We start from the raw sequence: 19473 nt of genomic DNA on the forward strand, positions 1-19473 counted from the left end.
GAATTGTAAAACTCAAAAACCAGTTCAATTTGTTGTTATCTATGATCCACCTGACCTTTACTCACAGTTCCTCTCAGATTTCTCAGACTTTTTGTTTGATTTAGTGCTCCAAATAATTGTGAGTGATTTTAACACCCATGTAGATGCTTAACAATGACAGCCTCAACACTGCATTTAATATATTATTAGACCCAATTGGCTCAACAGCTCAACCACCACTTTAATCACATTCTGGATGATGTTTTTGTCATATGGCTTATAAACTGAACATTTGTGTTTCTCTTTTGTCTGATCATTTCTTAATAACATTTAAATTCACAATAATGGGTTCCACACCACAAAGGCACCCTTATTGTAGATGTTTTTCTTGAAAAAAGGAGTGTGTAGCCCTATAAAAAAGGCTCTCTGTAAATCTAAGACATTGATTGAAGAAAATAGGTTTCACTTCAGCGCTGTAGCCCGGCTGACAGACAGTCAGAGATCTGGCTGCTAAAAATGGAGCAAAGTAGAAGTGTAATAAAGCTTGAAAGAAATCCTAGTACATGTACCTCAAATTTGGTCCTTTTGTGACCAAACTGTTATATAGATAGAACAAATGTGCCAATATTTTAGAGTATTTAGGCAAATGAATTCACTTTTGATACACAAATGAGTATTCAGGAAGTATAATCACAAGAGTATTTCACAGGAGGATCGAGGACTGACTCACCTCATTGTTCTTCAGAAATCGGAAGCATGGAAGGTGAACAAAACAGCAACTTAGACACTAAAGGAACATCCTCAGTTGCCATATGTTATTGAAGAACTAAGTGTTGAAAGCAAACGTTTGTTCTTATTTATTAATCACAGGTATGTTACTGTTGCTTCTCCTAAAGGAGATGGTATACTGAAAACTTGGGATGTGTGATCAATATATGATGTTTTTCTCTGACAGTGTCATAGTAGCAACTTTCAGTAGATCTTCCACTCTTGGATTTGATTCAAATCATCGTGGAAAACTTTGTGGTGCTGATGACCCATATTGCATTATTCAGAGATACGCAGCCTGCTATGTAGCCTTACCTTACTAATATAATAAGGGTAGATAATATTAAAATAACATCCATCAGTATACCACAGTACAATGCAAGTGAACCACAAAGTGGTTCTAAATGAATGGAGGGCCATTAGATTTGATAGCGTAACAGACTGACAGCTGTGGGGAATGTTGACTCACCATTGTCTCATAAACTGAGTTATAAAGTGTAGACTCTCCAGTGATATTTTCATATGGTAAGTTGGAGTACAGAGTGAGTCTTAGTGGCTTCCTCTGGAACCTGAGCACATAGAGAGAAGCACACATCAATTAAAAGGAGACAAAAAGAATTAAAAAACAAGAAAAACCCAACAACACTAGTTTGTTAAAACAGCTACTGTTTTCATAAGCAAGCGCTTACAGAGATGTATGTGCATAAAGAACATGACCTTACGTGCTTTAACTGAAAAACTTTATTTTTTACCAAACTCTCATTACTAATGATTATCTTCCACAAAACCCCAATTCAGGTATAAATTAGAAGTGTGTGTTTGCTTTCTGCACCAGTTTGAGGCCACACTCTGGCCTTTTGCTCAACATTGTTCTAAAATCCATGATACTAATTCCTTGGCAGGTCCTTTCAGCTAAATATATTTTCATTTGCTTTCAGTGCATCCCAGTCAGACCAAAGCCCCCCAAATCTCCTTATTTGTGACAGAGTTCAGAAATTTATGTTACTAAAAGCTTGCATGCACATTGCATGACTCTGCATTTGCACTGATTCTCTCATTGCATGACAAAGAGAGGCTGTAGTATTACTGTGCTGGAAATAAGTGCTTATTCCAAAAATTGTAAAGATTATGCTGTGTATATTTAAATTCTTTTCTCTAGTCATAATGTAATTTATTCTTTTTTTTCCAGCAGCATTTGTCAACTAATTTGGACATACTTTAAAAAATAAAGGTAGAGCCCAATGATGAGGATGAGGAAGAAGGTGATGGAGATGAAGACAGCCAATGCTACTTGGGCTCCTTCCATCCTTAGGTCTGCAGTAGGTACTGTTGGAGAAAAAAAAAGATTGTGAAGGTTTAACTTTATTTGCAGCATTTTCATCATGAATTCCTGATTCACGCTGAACAGTTGATATTAAGATGGGCCTACTACTTAAAATCTAGAAAGCAGTGATGTGGTCATTAATATAAGATGATAATACTGATGAATTCCTCCTCCTCCTCAGAAGCTTCATCTTCCTTTACTATTGGAGTCCTAGGGTCAGAGCCTTTTAGTCTTTGTGAAGTTTGAGAGATTGAGATTTATCTTCATTGATGGGCCTCCATGTCTTGAAATAACAATATACTTGTTTTGTTTTATTTGGTTGCTTTAATATGGATTCATACATTGACTGAATTAACTTATTAAGACCCAGAGGTTTGCCTGCTAACTGGAACCCAACCAAGTGATCACCTTGTAGAGCTGACTCCAATATTACCAGTGGTTTGCAAAGTAACTACCAAGGCAGAAAGTACAGTAATATACGTTTTTCAAATGACAAACTGTGATTTGATGTCTTTAGTTTTATTATACACTCTAAAAATTACAAAAAATGCAAAAGCGTTGAAATAATAGGTCTGTTAATATGTTTGACTGCTATTACACACCTTTACACATATAGTTGAATTCCCCTCCAGTTGCCTTTATTTTTTTATACAAATTATGATTATATATTGCATATATATTGGAAATATTTCTAGCACAAATGATCCTTTAAACTGTTCATCCCTGATGGTAACTCGTTGTGTGCAGGTAGAATCAGAAAGTTTATACAAAGACTTTTATCTCTGTAGGTAAACTTACCAGCTACTCTGTGCTTATCATACTCTGTTGGGTGGGCTGAGAATACAGAAAGAATGAATGTTAAATAAAAAACAGCAAAAGAAATTAAGAAAATACTTAATAAGGTACCGTTTGGCTGATTTAACTGAATTTTATTGACTATACCACCAGATACACTCTGTCAACAGTGATGAAAGTTTAACAGAATAAAACTTCTTGACTTGATTACATGAAAAATTACATGTGCAACTACAGCCTAACTGAAGGAGACATTTTGCAAGCACAGTGAATACTTTTTTTTAATCAACATTTTTTTTTACTTGCAATCATATATATGCATAATGTTCACAGTTTTGTGGATTATTATGAGTTTAATTCTATTTAAAATCGAATCTATCAGCTTACAATTTTCCTGGTTGGTATGTTAATTAATTTAATCTCATCTATCTAAATAAGTCAGCTCCCTTAAAGTTTTCCAGTTAAATTGCTTAAGAAGTGAGCTTTTGATTGTTTGGGCTACCTGTAGTATATCAGGATTTATTTTTTTAAATATTTTTTTTATAAATCAGGTAAAAATAAAAAACTTACTGAAGTGCATTTGGATATACTCCTTATTACTTTATTGTACTGTACATTGCAAAGATTACAGTACAGAATCCAAATGGCAGAAAACTCGCAGGATGATATTGCAAAGGACCAGATGAGATGCAAACACAAGGGCAGAGAGGCTACACCTGGGAGGACAGCCGAAACTATTCAAGACAATGAGACAATGTACGAGAATGGGAAAAATCATTACCAAAATAAACCTGGAAGCACAGAGCAGGAACTATAATTGTAAGGAGATGTATTTTGTTTACTGAAATGTAATTTGTATTGGAATTATTATAATTTTGGTACAAAATGCAACAAAGGGTTGTTGAGACCCTTTTTCTGCTCAGATATACTGTACCGTTTGCAATCAGAAAACAAATAAGTTCATTATTTTGTGCATATACAGCAGCTTGACTGTGCAACCTCTGAGACTCCTCTAGTAAAAGCAAATTACAGATGCATACTCTCACTGGAGTCCTGATAGGTCTCTCCTGCCTCGTGGTTGTTTGTTTAACATGTCCTTACTGCACCCTGTATCCCTGAGTTGCCTTGATCAAACAGCAGGCTCAAGGTAAAGGCTGCTCTTTTGTTATTTTAGCCTCCAGACTGGAACAACCTTCTCCAAATTGTCAGGACAAAAAAAATCAATTTGAAAAAAGACAGTTCTTTTTCATCTATGGCCTTTCACTGTGATTGATGTGAGTTTCTGCTTTTCCAAAACATACTTTTTTTTTCTTAAGATGATCTGTCTTTCAGTCTGTAAGGTTTCATCATGGTCACGTTAATGTCATCTTTCCAGATCACGTTGCTATTCAAGGTTCATTAATACCTTTTTTTGCATTTTTTCTTTGACTTTTGTATGTTTTGAATTTGATTTAATATGGAATTTACATTTCCAAATATAACCTTTTTGCTTCTGGCTTGGCCACAACTAGTTTTTCTGAGCTGTTTTCCTTCACATGATCTTAAAAAATGAATTGACAATGTAGAAACAAGTCGTGCTGCAGTTTTCTACCTTTGCAGACAGGTGGCAGCCCACTCCACTGGGACGGGTGTCCAGGAACACAGTAGAGAAGAGGTTCACCCAGCAGCTGATGGCCATTCTGGCAGGAATAATGCAGGGTCTCTCCAGCCTGGAAGTGGAGCTTATTAGAGCTGGGCATCCCATAAGTGGGGGTTCCTGGATGATTGCAAGGCTCGAAGGTCTCAGCTGAAGGCAAAGTAATAAAAAATTATGGTCACAACTGTGTAATTAATTAACTCCATGGCAGGTCACAGAGTTGTTGTTAATTAGTATTTCTAACAGAATGCCATTATTTAATCAGCGGGACAGGTGGAAAATTATATTGTCAAGATTTCAATTAAATTATGTTGGTTATTCAGAATCTGCAAAGAAAGACAGCATCTATTATTGTAACAGCATCACTGTCACTCTTACGATATTCACTAATAACTAAGAAATGACAAAATTTCTGTCCTGATGGGAGTTGTGTCCTCCAGGATGACAGTACCACCATTCACAGGACACAAGGTCTTAATTAACGATTTGAAAATGATGAAAACGAGATGAATCATATCCTGTGTTCTTTGTATTCCCCAGGTCTAATTGGAGATTTAATACACACTGAAGCTTGTTTGGTCTGGTCAGGTGTCCTGCTTGGGTTCTGGTTTTAAACAAAATTGGGTCATTAAATTTAGCATTGATGAAGTTAGTTAGAAATCTGTAAAAGTGCAGTGAATGTCTCTATTTCTATGACTAGGATATTATAATCTGAATAGTAAAAGACTTAAAGTAGTAGATGATACTAGTTCAGACAATTTTAAAGAAGGCCTTCATACCAGTTTGAAACTAATAAGCAGGCTTAATACTTTCCGTGTAGATAAAGCTTATATTTAGGGTTGGATCAGGTGACCTTGGACCATCGTAGTTATGTTGCCATAGGCTGAGGCTGCTGGGGGCTTCCTATGCTGTGCATTTCTTTTTTTGTATTAATACATATTTATACACTACTATTACATTTACTCACTAGTAACTATGCAATTCTGACTCTTTCTCCCATAGAGTACATTTGTCCTGTCTCCCACTGCTCTCTTTTTCTTTCATTTCACCACCAACTGGTCACGGTAGATGGCTGCCCTCGCTGATCCTGGCTATGGCTGACGTTTCTTTCTGGTAAAAGAACGTTTTTCTTTTCCAGTGACATCAAGGGCTTGCTCGCAGGGGGCAATGTTGGGGTTTTGTCCTGTTATTTAAGGGGATTGTATATGAAAGATGGACATAATGTTGCAGATGAGCAGTCCAGAGTTCACTGGTATGATGCAGAACATTTGCATTTGCACTGTTTCTCTCATCTGTACCTTGGGCCTCACGGTTAGAGAGCTGACTTCTGTCAATGAATGCTACATACACTGAGTGGTCTTCCAATGGACTTGTGTGTTTCTTAATAAGAAAGGTAAGAAAATCCCAGAAAGTTGATTCTGTTCATCTGGATGCAGCATTTTTCAGTGAGGGTGTTTCTTCACTCATCAGAATGACTTCTTCAGTCTCAGCTGACAGGTGACAGCAGTTCTCCACAACCTTATAAGCAGTGTTGCATAATTACTAAAACTAACTCCAAATGTCTAACAGTTGTCACAACCACAACAACAACAACCTCATTTGTTATTAAAATACAAATTGTGATGATCATTGATCAATGCTGATTACTACAAAGAGAGTTGGGGAATGTCTGCAATCACATCTGTCCATCAGAACTGTTTTCTGTCATATCCAACAGGCCTTGCAATACTATATTATCCCAATAGATCATTGCTCTTAGAGTGCCTGGTTTTTTTGTGTTTCCTAAAATTTCCGAAATTAAAAGTAGGACCAAAGGCACAGCCGTTAGCTCATGTCTTGTGAAGACTGATGCCCTCTTTACTTTTCATTTTAGGCTTTTACAGTTTTTTTTTTTAATTCACAGTTTATTTATAAAACTATAGGCTCTCATTAAAAGTGGCACAAGTACAATGGCTACATGCAGACCCATAAGACAGAGCTTACATATAAAGCTTACAAATACCTTCACACACCAGAAAAATCTCCTCATGAAGTCTGTCTACTAATTTCAGTCATCTACAGTAATTATTAAAAGGGAAGGAAAAGTGTGTACGTACGCAGGCATCTAGGTAGCTTCTGGCTCCACCTGGGGCCTGATGATCCCCGACTGAAGCAGGTTAGCAGGCTGTTTCCAGACAGAGTGAAGCCCTTGTTGCAGATATACTGAATAGTTGAACCTACGGTGAAATGAGTACCTGACAGCACCCGTCTGCTATGCTCCACCTTTCCAGGGTCAGTACAAGACACCACTGGGAGGACAAAGAAACAAAGATTGGTCATTACTGACCAACTACTGACCAGCATCCCAGAAGTGCTCATTGGGGCTGAGGTTAGGACTACAGAGAAGCCATTCCATAATCTCTACTACAAATTCTGGAGCTTGTCCCTGATAAACTCTGCTCTGTGGGGGCGAGTGTGGAGTTGAGATATGGGATTACCACTGGTTGCAGAATCTCATCTTAATAGCTCTCCTCATTGAGGTTGCCTTTAGTGATTGTTTTACCAGTCAGGGAGATGTCGTCCCACACCATCACGTCTTCTCTACTTTACAGCCTGTCTCTGATATTGTAGTTACAACTTTGCCTTCAATCTGGAGATAAGAGAAGGGCTCACTCCAAATAATTCTGCAGATTGGTTTTGTGGAACACCAGCTTGAAGTTGCACTGTGACACAAGCCCTATCAAGATCATTCAAACATGGCATGCTTGAAGCAGACATCAAGTGACCACTGTAGCAGGGTCCATGCTCACAGGTGGTCCTAACCTGGGGTGATAATCTAAAATGTTTGGAACTGGCAGAGAAGATTTGGCAAGTTTTTCATGGGTGCTGCTCAAACCATAAATGTATTTTTCACTCACAGGTGCTTTAACGCAAGGAGTCACTGCTTTCCTCTGTTTTATATTCTATATGATTAACGGATTAATTAGACAAAAACACAGATTAACAGTGAGACAGTTAATTGTTTATCACTAAATACAATTTTTTTAGCTGTAGCTCATCTGGACTATTGAATTTTGACCTATACCAATTTCTCACCTCTTTCACAGCTCGGGAGATCGCCGCTCCAGGTGAGGTCCCACTGGCACATGAGTAGTTCGGAGCCTACCACCTGATAACCAGGGTAACACTGGTAAGTCACTACGGTGCCCTGAACCAACTCAGGGTGAGATGTACTCTTCCAGCCATTAGAGATCTCAGGGAGCTCAGGGCAAGTGTCATTACGAGCTACTTCTGCAGGAGACAGCAAAAAGAAGAAGACAAAAATCTGATGGATGTAAGGTTCGACTGAAAGGTGCTTTACAAGACTTTAAAGTTCTTTCTATCTTTTACTAATGTCAGTTAATCAGTCTCTCTACCTTTTTATGGCCTAATTATGGCTAAAATAATGTTTGAAGATACTGTTTTAAATCCAAAATGTCCATGTAATGTGATATTTTTGCATAACTTGGAGAGAAACTGAGAGTGTTTAGCTAATACATTAGTAGGCAATTTTTTGGCCCTGCTCAAGATGTATGGATGAATCTTGTAACTCTGGGTCAGTAGTGATTTTTGTGCTTGAAAAAACCTAGTGGTGGTGGGTGGCATTCCTATAACAACTCCATTTAGTACTATGTTCCTGCAGTAGTAAATGTGTTAGTTCTTTGGAAATTAAAGTTATCTAAACCTATTGTGGAAAAGTTTCTGATAGGACTGGGATCACCTGGTACACACATGCTCCTCAGAAGATTTCACTGTAAATAAAATGATCTGTCTTTTTTTTTTTTTTTAATTGTCCATTTAAATTTGCTTTATGCTTCTCACCTTGCAAAAACAATTAAACACTGTAAACTTAAAGCCACTTTACTGATGATTTCTATTCTCATTTCTTGTCTATGCAACAAGAAATAACATTGATTCTTATAACATAAAAAAGTATTATACATTGGTATTGTTTTCATATGTTAGACAGCTGTGTGCTGCTGTGTGTTGAGCAACATTATAAAATTTTACAGAGACATTAAAGTATGTATGAGGTGGACTCTAATTCCTATTGTGCACAAAAGAACATGCAACCAGCGAATTCTGTGCAGTGTCATTCTACCATTTGGTTGGTGGTTTGTAGATGTGGCTCATAGCACATAAAACATCTAAAACCTGAATATCTTAATTTGTCTTCAAAGCTTAGACTCAGTTGTTGACAGTATTTTCCATCATTTTAAATGACCTGTTCTCTGGGCAAACTGCCATACCTGATTGCTTTCCTCTGCTCATTCCTACATAACAGCACTCTTCTTAGGAGTCTAATTTCACCAAACACGCCAACGTAATTGCATCTGGGCACTAGACAAGCAGAATTCTCCAACACCTGTCTGTTTTGATGTCTTGTGTTTACATTACTCCAACATGTTTCATGAACCGATTGTAACAAGCTTTCCCTTTCCTTTGCTGGTAATCTGTATTCCGTAGCTTTCCTTTTCCTCTGAATTTATTAGCTCTTATCAGATAAAGTGTGGTCGCTGTGGCATGGTGCTGCACTAATGACACATTCTGTCCAAAACTAGGGATGGCCTCTCATTGCTTCCATTTTAGGTGCCATATCAGCAAAAATGAATTCAAACTTTTTCTTTTTGCCCAGCTTTTTGCTTAATAATACATATGTGTTAGAGGAAATAAGTATGACGCTGCAGCTGCAAAAATGCATTGACAGGAGCGTAAGTTTTGTGGGTGGTCCACTAAAAATGCAGCAACATCATTGCAGTAATGACAAGCATTCTACCCACTCCTGAGATGAGACACATAGAGGTGTTTTGCATTGTGTAGTGATCCCAGTGTCAAAATGTGACTAAAAACCTGAAACACTGCAAAACCACTACAGGTTTCACTTAAGGTTTAGCTTTCAGACAATGTCATCGTTTGAGTTTAAAGAAAAACCTTCAAAACCAGTGTACAATGTATCTGGTTTAAAATTCACATGTGGAATATGGCAGAATGAATATGAGCTGAGGCACAATTGTGCCTAAGACTTACCAAAGAAGTGGACCACAAAACCATTTCCATAGCCATAGACGTTAGTGGCAGGGTCAGACTGAAACTGGATGGTGACATCTGCAGTGGAGGTGTAGAGCTTAAAGCGGGACTTTGATCCTCCATACTGACCCAGCAGTTTGGCTGTAAGGTCATCCCCATCATAAAAGGTCAACAGGTCATTCTTCCCAATATTTAACCTGAAACAAAAATACAAAGAATAAAGTTTTATCTCTGTTAGTGATATTTAGTATTTTATTCTTTTTTATTTATTTTTTTGAAGGTACTTCATTCCTCCTCTCTTTGGCCTCACCTTTAAATTGCACCTTCTCCACGATAGATTTCCGACAGAGCTTAATGTTAATGGTAGGCCTCATAATGTGCTCATACATTTTTAAAATGACAGCAATTACTCAAAGAGAGTGAAGACAAATGTGAGCCACACAAAGGTTACATATTACTAATGTAGAGTATTGCATTATTCATCAGGGGCAGCATAGGTCTGGTTTCTCACTGCAGAGAACAACATCAAGATTTTAATGTGACATTAGTCTAAAGTAAGGTCGTGGTTGATGAACGGAAAATGCGCACTTAAAGTTCACAGTAGACTGAAAGTAAAGCTGCGACTTCTTTTTTCGGCTGCTTCTTTTGGGTCACCACAGATCATCTTCCTCCATCTCATCCTATCCCTAGCATCCTCCTCTGTCATACCAACCCTCTTTCACTGTATCCACGAACCTCCACTGAGGTCCTCCATCCTGGAAACTCCATCTTCAATATCCCTTGTCCAATATATCCACTATACCTCCTTTGCACATGTTCAGACCATTTCAGCCTTGCCTCTCTATTTTAGTTTTTCAAAACACTCAACCCATTTCTAATTCTGTCCATCCTCGTCACTCCTAATGAAAATCTTAGCATCTTTGACCCTGCCACCTCCAACTTGGCCTCCTGTCTCCAGACTATACTTCCTTTCATTCTTGCTCCTATCCTTTTGACACCCATCTCCACCCACCTCACCCTAGAGTGGGTACAGTGCCCTTGCTTCCTCACCTCACTTGTGCACTGTACATTGCTTTGAACTGTGCACAACACTCTGCATTTAAATTTATCTACCTTCACTATCTCTACTCCTTACATGTTCACCATTCTTCCTTTGAATACTTTCCTGTTGTTCCTCATTCCACCATCATGTCTCCTTGTCCCCTTGTGCTTTACAAACCAAAACTAGTGGATTCTTCCTTTTCATTGCAGCAAGTCAGTAATAAAGCTTGGCCCTGACTCATCGAAGAATTAAGAAAGCGGAACCGGCTGTTCAAACCCTCACAAGGCTGCCCGCTGGGATTGGAACGATGGGAGAGGCGTGAGTTTCTCAAAATGGGCTCATTGAGTCAGCACGGATAAGATCTTGGAGAGGCTCCGGCTGCTGTGAATACTCAGAATAAGATCTCTGACTGCAGACTGGATACATCTCAGAAGGGCTAGCTCGGAATAACATCTCTGGGCGCAAATTGGATGACATCTCGGGGAGGCACACTGCCGTGGGTTCTCAGAAATCGGCTCCTTGAGCACAAGAAATGACAACATCACAGAACGCAAGTATGGCGAAGCTCGCGGCTCTCCAACGGGAGATTGAGAGACCAGTGTTGGACTGTAGAACTGCTTTGAAATTCATATGAGCTGTTTGCACTAAAGTAAAAACCACCATCACTTCATGCGGATACCCCTTTGGCGCCAGCTGCGGTCTCAAGGCTGGAGCTGAACAACAACACCCTGATAACGACTGTGTTTCGTCTGTTCCCTCCCATTCCATGCAAGGCCACCTGGGTTGGCTGGAAGACTCTTTACTTAGCCTAGCAGGGCGAAGGACACTGTCTCAGCTGAACTCTGGACACGCACACACATACACTTACACTGATATGCACACACTCATCCCCCCTCCCTTTCCAAACGCCTTCGACACTTATTCCCTTCCGATGCTGACGGGGATCAAGGAGACCAGCGCACAGGCTGCAGGCCCGGATGTACTGTCTAATCCGGCTGTCTCTCACCCTTTACCCACCCCTGTTGCTTGTCATGTGTTTCTTTGGTGTATTAAGAGTTTTTTCATGTGCTTTGTGCAGAGGTGTTTTTTCTGTTCTCAAACTGATCTCCCTGTTGGAGCTCAGTCTGGGGGGAGTTATTTTTTTCTCCTTATCTTTTCACCTGTCCTCAGACATCCTGGTGAACTTCTATCGTTGCACCATCGAGAGCATCTTGACCAACTGTATAACAGTCTGGTACGGGAACTGCTCTGCCTCGGACCGGAAGGCGTTGCAGAGGGTCGTGAAAACTGCCCAGCGCATCGCCGGAGCACCACTTCCTGCCATAAAAGACATCTACAGGAAGCGGTGTCTGAAAAGGGCTGGGAAAATCATCAAAGACCCCAGTCACCCATCACATGGACTCTTCACCCTCCTGCCCTCTGGGAGGCGCTACAGGAGCCTCCGGACTAAGACCACCAGGTACCGGAACAGCTTCTTCCCCACAGCTGTCAGACTCCTGAACTCTGCCTCCTGACATCTGACCCACGTTAACACACGGACTGAACATACACACACCCACAATGGACAACTGTACCCTCAAACACACAATAATAACATGGACTGAACCACCACTCACAACCACTAGCACTTTATATAGCCTCTGTAGGAATTACAGTATATCTCACTTATCTTAACTGCACTACTGTATAGCTCTGTGTAAATAATCACTCTGCACATTTGATAATTTTTAATCCTACAACTGTTTACAACTTGCATAGTTCCCATTTCTGTATAGCTGTATATCTCAGATTCTGTAAAGTTATTTATTTCATATTCTGTATAGTTTTTCATATTTATATCCTGTTCATAGCCTGTACATAGCCTGTACTCACTACAGCCTGTACATACTTATAGTTATAGAATAACAACATACTTCATACCGTGTACATTATAACATACCATAATAGACCCATTTCTGTAATATACTCACATATCTATATTATTGCTAATATATATTGTAATATATCTATATCACTAAAGCACTTCTGGATGGATGCAAACTGCATTTCGTTGCCCTGTACCTGTGCATGTGCAATGACAATAACGTTGAATTCTATTCTATTCTCATGTGGTGCATTTTCCATTGTTATACCTCTCTGACCTGTCTTCCCCATGTGATGTTTTGTGTAATGTATGTATGGTCGGAGGGTAAGATGGCGCCGCCATTGCGTGCAATAGGTCGGCAGCCTTAACATGAAATTTCCCCTTGTGGGACTAATAAAGGTATATCAATGCAATTCAATTCAATTCAATTCAATAAAGAAGCATGTGTTGCTTAGAAGGCAAAGAGTAAAAGTAGACAATCTTTCCTTGTTTTTTTACATAAAATCTATTGTTACAGCTGGGCGCAATATGAGAGTGACCCTGTTAGAGCCTTTATTTAGTTTTAGTTTCTTCGTTTTCCATTAAGTTATTGGTTATTGGCCAAATACAGTGGTTGAACTAAAATCAATTCAGATAGTAACTAAGTTTTTGCCTACAGCATATATGATACTTCATCCACATAGTGAAGTCTCCAAGCCCAAGCTAAGATAACACTGCTGACATTGGCAGCTCTTACATTATTAGTTCCCATTAGATCTTCAGTCTATAACTGTTACACAGGATGAAAAATTCATTCCATAATGAATAAAGAGATCGTATGTTTTTGGGCACTCATACTCCTCCCACATAACCCCCCCAAGTCTCTAATCTTTAAAAACAGTAGTGTGAACTAGTATGTTATAGCCAACAGTCAGAACAAAAATAAAATTAATGACGTCTTGAACCTTTACAGAAGTTTCACGAGACACACAAGACGTTGTTTTTCAGCTGCCTCAGGTTGAGTGTCAAAATGTTAATGGTCAATAATGCAGAGATTTCCCTCTAGGAGAAGATTGAGTTAATATTGTGGTGAATAACTACAGTCCCTCGCTTGAAAGGCACAGTGCCTTTCATTTGCACTGATTTGACCAGAGCTGGAGCTCTTTTAAACCTCAGGGCTATTTGAAAATGTCACCTGGGGTTGAGCTATCTCTTTGTAGAAGGAAGATTTAGAGCATGGAAGAAATGGCTTAGCCAGAATAAAGCCGTGACATGCTCTTTGCTGTCGCTAATTAATCACCAGTGGCTCCTGATAAAACTCATTAGCCAGCCTGAGATTGAGCTATTAATCACTATGGGAATGCTGGAAAATCAAATGTTCAAGCGGCGTGGAAAGAATCGACACATGGCAATGCCTAGAAAAAGATACAATTTTCTTTCTCTTTCAAGGAAATGGTGGGAATGTGACTGAGCTTGTGAACAGATGATAATATGATTGTGGAGTGTTTATTCTTCCACAGGCAGACCCATTTGTCTTCTCTCAGCTGTAGAGAAGCTGAGAAAAGAAAAATGGTCACACACAGTCTTAGCTCTTGTTATTATATACTTGTTAGGACTTCTCACTGAACAAATTACATTGCAATAACGCTAACTGTAACCCACTAAACTTAGCAAGGCTTGATCAAGATCCAGTATTTACCAGGTTTCAAGCTTTAGGATTCTAACTGAGAAACAAGAGTGACAGCAATGACTGAAGTTTTTTAGTGGCACAAATCAGTCACATCCTTCAGGATTTAACAGGGAATAATCCTCAAGTGGTCTCAGCAGGTCTTTCTAATCCATTTATATTCTAAATGATAATTCTAGCAATTGTTGTGATTATGACTGTACATTCACACAGACTCAGAAAAACATAATCCATTCCTCTTGACATCCAGTTTGTGTAAGCAGGTTTCCCATTAGGCAGTCACTAGTAAACTGCCAAGTGGCCATTGTCACACAGTTTAACATGAAAACTGCAATAGTAGTTGGTAGGTTCAGAAAAATGAAATACAGATGGTTTTATTCTATATGTTACTATGCTGTTTGTCCATTGCTTATCTCACAATGAATATTAAAACAAACGCACAGTTTCTTAGGCAGTGGTTGCTAGACGACTGAAGACCAGTGTTTGGTGTAACATGTTACACCCATGTTACTGCGATCGCATTACATTTTTCAGTAGCGGATTAATCTAACACATTGCTGTACTGATTTTAATAATTACATTACAGTTACAATTGTGTTTTCACCTGTTTTACATTACTTTTTCAGTTATCTGCAGTCAGATGCACAGAAGCAGCTGAAAACACACAGTAACAGGAGGAGTAACTGTCATGGACGAACCTTCCTCTGCACCATCAACACACAGAGGGAGTGGCAGACATGTGTTACCTGTGTGTCTGTGGCTAAGATTTATTCTCAACTTTAATACTTTATAACCTCTGGCCAGACTTATCAGGACGTCCTTGGGTTTTGTATCATTTGGGGATTTGAAATCTTGGTACATTTAAGTTTAAAGATTTATATAAACTTTACCATTATGCTAGTGTTCTAGTTTTGATTTGGTATTTGTTGAATGTTTGGTTCCTTTATTCTTATGACTCTCAGACAGTTTTATCTCTGCTGATATTGAGTTTTCAGTTCACTTTACGATTAACTTTCTGGTTATTATAGTTGAATTTCAGGTTTGCAATCCTTAGTTTTGGTTCAAGACGTCACTGTTACTAATGATGGTTTTTAGTTCCCTCAGCATTTTCCTACATGTTTCTCCCTCTGTCTCGTTTCTGTGTTCTGCGGTCTGACATTGGATGTGTTAGTATTCATCTCTGCATCTGTTCTCTTGTTTATTCCATGACTTTGTTTCCATGATGTTTCAGTTCTGTGTTTGTCTTTGATTATTTCTGTGTCCATCTATCTTATCTCTAATAAGTCCACTGTTTGTTTATATTCCAGTCTTCCCTGTATTCATTGTCAAAATGTCTTTTATGCTCCCTCTGTTTATACTCCTGTGTGTTTTTATTCCTCAGGCGTAAAAGGCTGATGCAGTATTGTCATCACCCTGCCAGATGGGCAGGCAGGTGGTTTGGAAACCAACATTGGGAAATATGATAACTCATTGGCTAGGTTTTCACTCAGGACAGTCCAGTTCTTGCTCCTCACCATTGTCAGAGGATTTTGATATTTAATTTAGATTGTTAAGCCACCTAACACTGACTCCTCATACATAGGTGCCTTTTTTATGCTGAATGAACTCATGGAATTAGTTAAGCCTTTTGCTTTTTAGCTGAATCAACAAAAATGCTGAAGATAACAGTTTGACAGACAGAAAATTGTATCTTTGCAACACAAACGTGACTCCCAAACTTTTCGTATTCATACAAACTCAGACTGATGTGCCCTTAAAAAGAACTGAAGACAGTGTGTAGGACAAAAGAAGTGGCAGGCCTAAAACACTACTTTTACCAGTTGGCAGGTGAGGAGCTTCATCACAGCACTGTCTTAGATAAAAGGAGAGACATCACTTTACTTTGCTACGTTTTTTTATGCCTATTTTTCAATTTGACGCTTGTCCTGACAGAACACTGCTGACTCCTGCTTACCTCAAAAATATTATTAAATTTGCAGATAACACAACACTTGTGGAGCTCATCTCACATGGTAATGAGACCGCCTACAGAGGGAAGTGCATAAACTGGTTGAGTGGTGCGATTTCAACAACCTGACACTAAACATCAGAAAAACAGAAGAGCTCATTACACACGCCAGGTGTGTCAATAGGGGGAGCTCCTGCCACTGAAAATCGAAGAAGTGGGGAGGGTGTCCAGCTTTAAATTGTTATCAGTAAAAAAATATTATAGATATATATTTACATATATGTCTTAACTTGAATCATATTTCCTACATCTGGTATTTTTCTTTACTTTTATTGCAAAGTTTTGCTTTAAATGTATTGTGCACCACATTTACGTTTTCAGGGGAAAAATTACACTAAATTGATTGAATTAATCTTCAGGAGTTAAGCTATTTAAGTCTATTTTTATTCCATCATATGTTGTTTTTAATCATTTTAAATTCTTATGGTATTTTTTATTTCTTAAGATGACTTTTTTTTAATACATAAAGGGTGTGAAAAAGTGTTTGCCTCCTTCCTGATTTCCTATTTTCTTTGTATTATTGTCACACTTTAATATTTTAGAGGATCAAAGAAGTTTAGATATTAGACAAAGATAACACACGTAAACGGAAAATGCAGTTTGTTTATTGAAGGTGTTTATTATTGGGGGGGAAAAAACCCACATGGCCCTTTGTGAAAAAGTGATTGCTCGCTAAACCCAATAAATGGTTGGGTCAATGTTTTCCAGAGCTATTCACACACCTGTTCTGAATCAAGAAAACACTTTAGTAGGACCTGCCTGACAAAGTGGAGTAGACCAAAAGATCGTCAAAAGACAAACATCATGCTGCTATCCAAGGAAATTCAGGAACAAATGAGAAAAAAAGTAATTGAGATCTCTCAGTCTGGAACAGGTTATACAGCCATTTCTTAAGCACCCCAGCGAACAACCAGCCATGATCCACAAATGGCAAAAACATGGAATAAAACAACATCCAACATCTTTGTTCATTATTTAAATTTGTTTGATGATCTTAAACATTGAACTGTAACAAAAATACAAAACAATAAGAAATCAGGAAGGGGGCAAACACTTTTGCACACCACTGTTCATTAAAAAAAATTATTAAGCACGTCTGCAATGCAGCTTTCGTTCATTCAAGAGAGACAACACATTTCATTAAAAGTCACATGTAAAAACAAGAAAAGATATCCTATTCTATTCTACACCCAGCTGTCCTTCTGTATTTCTGATGAAGCCTCTTTTTTTCATAGTATCATGTTGTAAACAATAATATTATTAAGATCTTTCATCAGAGACTGTATACAATATCTTTTATTAGCACACCAGTGGCTCCAATGAACTGGGCCTGGTGCTCTCTTAACTGGGTGACGATTGGGGGAGCTGTCACTCAAGAAGTGCTCCAGCTTTGTTCTTGGGTGTAGCTAGTGGCCATTCTACATGTGCATTGTGCTCCAATACAACTGAGCTGTTTTCAGCCCCACTTTTTCAGTAGATCAGTTGAATGAGTCTCTAGCAAACACTAACACGGTAACACTAACACTAGCAAATGAACTGATCTTTGGGGTCTAATGCATTGAACAGTATAAATTGCACAGGGTGACTATACCCTAAAGACTCTCACTTTGGAGAACACTTTGAAATTATGAAGAAAGACAGAAGTGTAATTTTCTGTTATTAAACTAAAACCATTCTTTTAAAAATATTTTATTCTCATAGCTTGTGTCTTATCCATGTGTATACAAACAGATAAGTAAAAGCTGCAGAGAACAGTGGTTTGAAATTATTTTTAGCAACTTTGTATCCAACCAGCCAGTATTTTAAGTGAAAACTAATGTTTGCTAGTTACGGATGTTTGATTTAGAGTCTGTAGAGTGGTTAGAAAAAATGTAATGGTATTCCAGTCCTCCAATGCCCTCCTGCCATTTTTTTAATCTCTTGCTCTCTACCTTAGCTCTTTGTGTGTGTGTGTGTATGGTGTGCACGTATATGAGTTAACCACACTATACCTTACAGGGGAAGGCTCCTCCTGGGATCTCTGCCCTCGTCCCGTGCATACAAAACGTGTCTGTCTGTGTGAAAAGTGAGGATTTTTGCCTTTTCCTGCATTTTGTCAGCTCAGTGCAATATTTGCCTTAAATAAAAGTGAACTAAAATTCTTACAGAGAGTCAGACTGACCCAACATATCAAGGATCATTACTGTTGATGAGAGCTGATTCTCTATCATATCGAGACCTTCTCTCCACTCCGTTACATATTCCATTTGTACGGGGTGGAGAGATAGTGCCTCACTCACAGAACCAAGGTTACAATGTAACCGTACGGTCTCTGGCTATGACACAGATATCACAAAGCTGTCTTGAATAGAAGACTCCATGGTATCACATTTGGTTACAAGCGTGTGCTTGCAACCATGTGTGCTCATTCACATGGTAGTCATTTTGAATTTGTCCCCTCAAGTCAAACTGTTTAATACAGTTCTGCTGTAACATCCTGAGACATCAACTTGAACTCTGGTTCAAGTTTTTTTTCTCCAACCAAACCAAACCAACACATTGATTGTATTGGTGGGAAGAGCACACACACACACACACACACACACACACACACACACACACACACACACACACACACACACACACACACACACACACACACACACACACAGGTGCCTCCCTGCTGCTAAATTAAATTCTAATTGAAGTGTTGCTCTTTGACACTGTAGAGTACTGGGCTAGTGGACAACTGGGAGCAAGGATGGACAAGGAGACAACCTTATAGTGTAGAATAGTTAGAATCACGCCTAATTGTACAAGAAGCTTTAATGTAGGACATCATTATCAAACACAGGCTGATAATCATATAAAGATAAGTCATCACTCGGCATCAAACACTGATGAGATAAAGTTTCAACAGTTTTAAGTTCCCCTACAGAAAGAGAGGACAAGAGTCTGTGTGATATTATTCATTTTACTTCCTTCAGTTCTCTTTAATGACACTTGTACTTCCTCCTCTTTCATTTGAAAGCCATCCATGAAACTCATTTATTGATAATATCTCCCCCTCCATCAGAAAGATGGAGCTGGTGATATGTATATGTACACATATGCACAGGTGCGCAATGTGAGGAACCAATACCCAGGGACCATGTTAAGGGCCTCATTTATCTCTGTACATCAGAGATAAGCTTAGGGAGAACAACTGCTATTGATAAACCTGATATAAATGCTCAGGCACCTGCTGGCATGTGTTCAGATGGGGGAGGAGTTGTGCTAGATTAGATGTTAGTTCCATGGATTTGGTTAAATCCCATGGCCATTCTCTGGAAATCTGGACCACAGTATGTGCTGACACCTTTAGTT

The 19473-nt window shown here is 38.8% G+C and overlaps 1 protein-coding gene across 2 annotated transcripts in view; it reads right to left on the bottom strand.

The window, feature by feature from the left end:
- sez6b (seizure related 6 homolog b) overlaps positions 1 to 19473 on the bottom strand; it is a 236781-nt gene that overhangs the window by 4692 nt on the left and 212616 nt on the right. The window contains exons 10-16 of one of the 2 annotated variants that reach the window (XM_076892127.1): positions 9549 to 9745; positions 7578 to 7772; positions 6599 to 6790; positions 4458 to 4652; positions 2870 to 2905; positions 1965 to 2073; positions 1217 to 1316 (exon numbers count right to left, since the gene is read on the bottom strand). In XM_076892127.1, coding sequence (XP_076748242.1) covers positions 1217 to 1316; positions 1965 to 2073; positions 2870 to 2905; positions 4458 to 4652; positions 6599 to 6790; positions 7578 to 7772; positions 9549 to 9745 — 1024 coding nt within the window. The remainder of the gene's footprint in view (positions 1 to 1216; positions 1317 to 1964; positions 2074 to 2869; positions 2906 to 4457; positions 4653 to 6598; positions 6791 to 7577; positions 7773 to 9548; positions 9746 to 19473) is intronic. The other variant, XM_076892128.1, reaches the window with a different exon arrangement.

Source organism: Maylandia zebra, linkage group LG14 (assembly GCF_041146795.1).
Source record: "Maylandia zebra isolate NMK-2024a linkage group LG14, Mzebra_GT3a, whole genome shotgun sequence".
NCBI classification, from domain to species: Eukaryota; Metazoa; Chordata; class Actinopteri; order Cichliformes; family Cichlidae; genus Maylandia; species Maylandia zebra.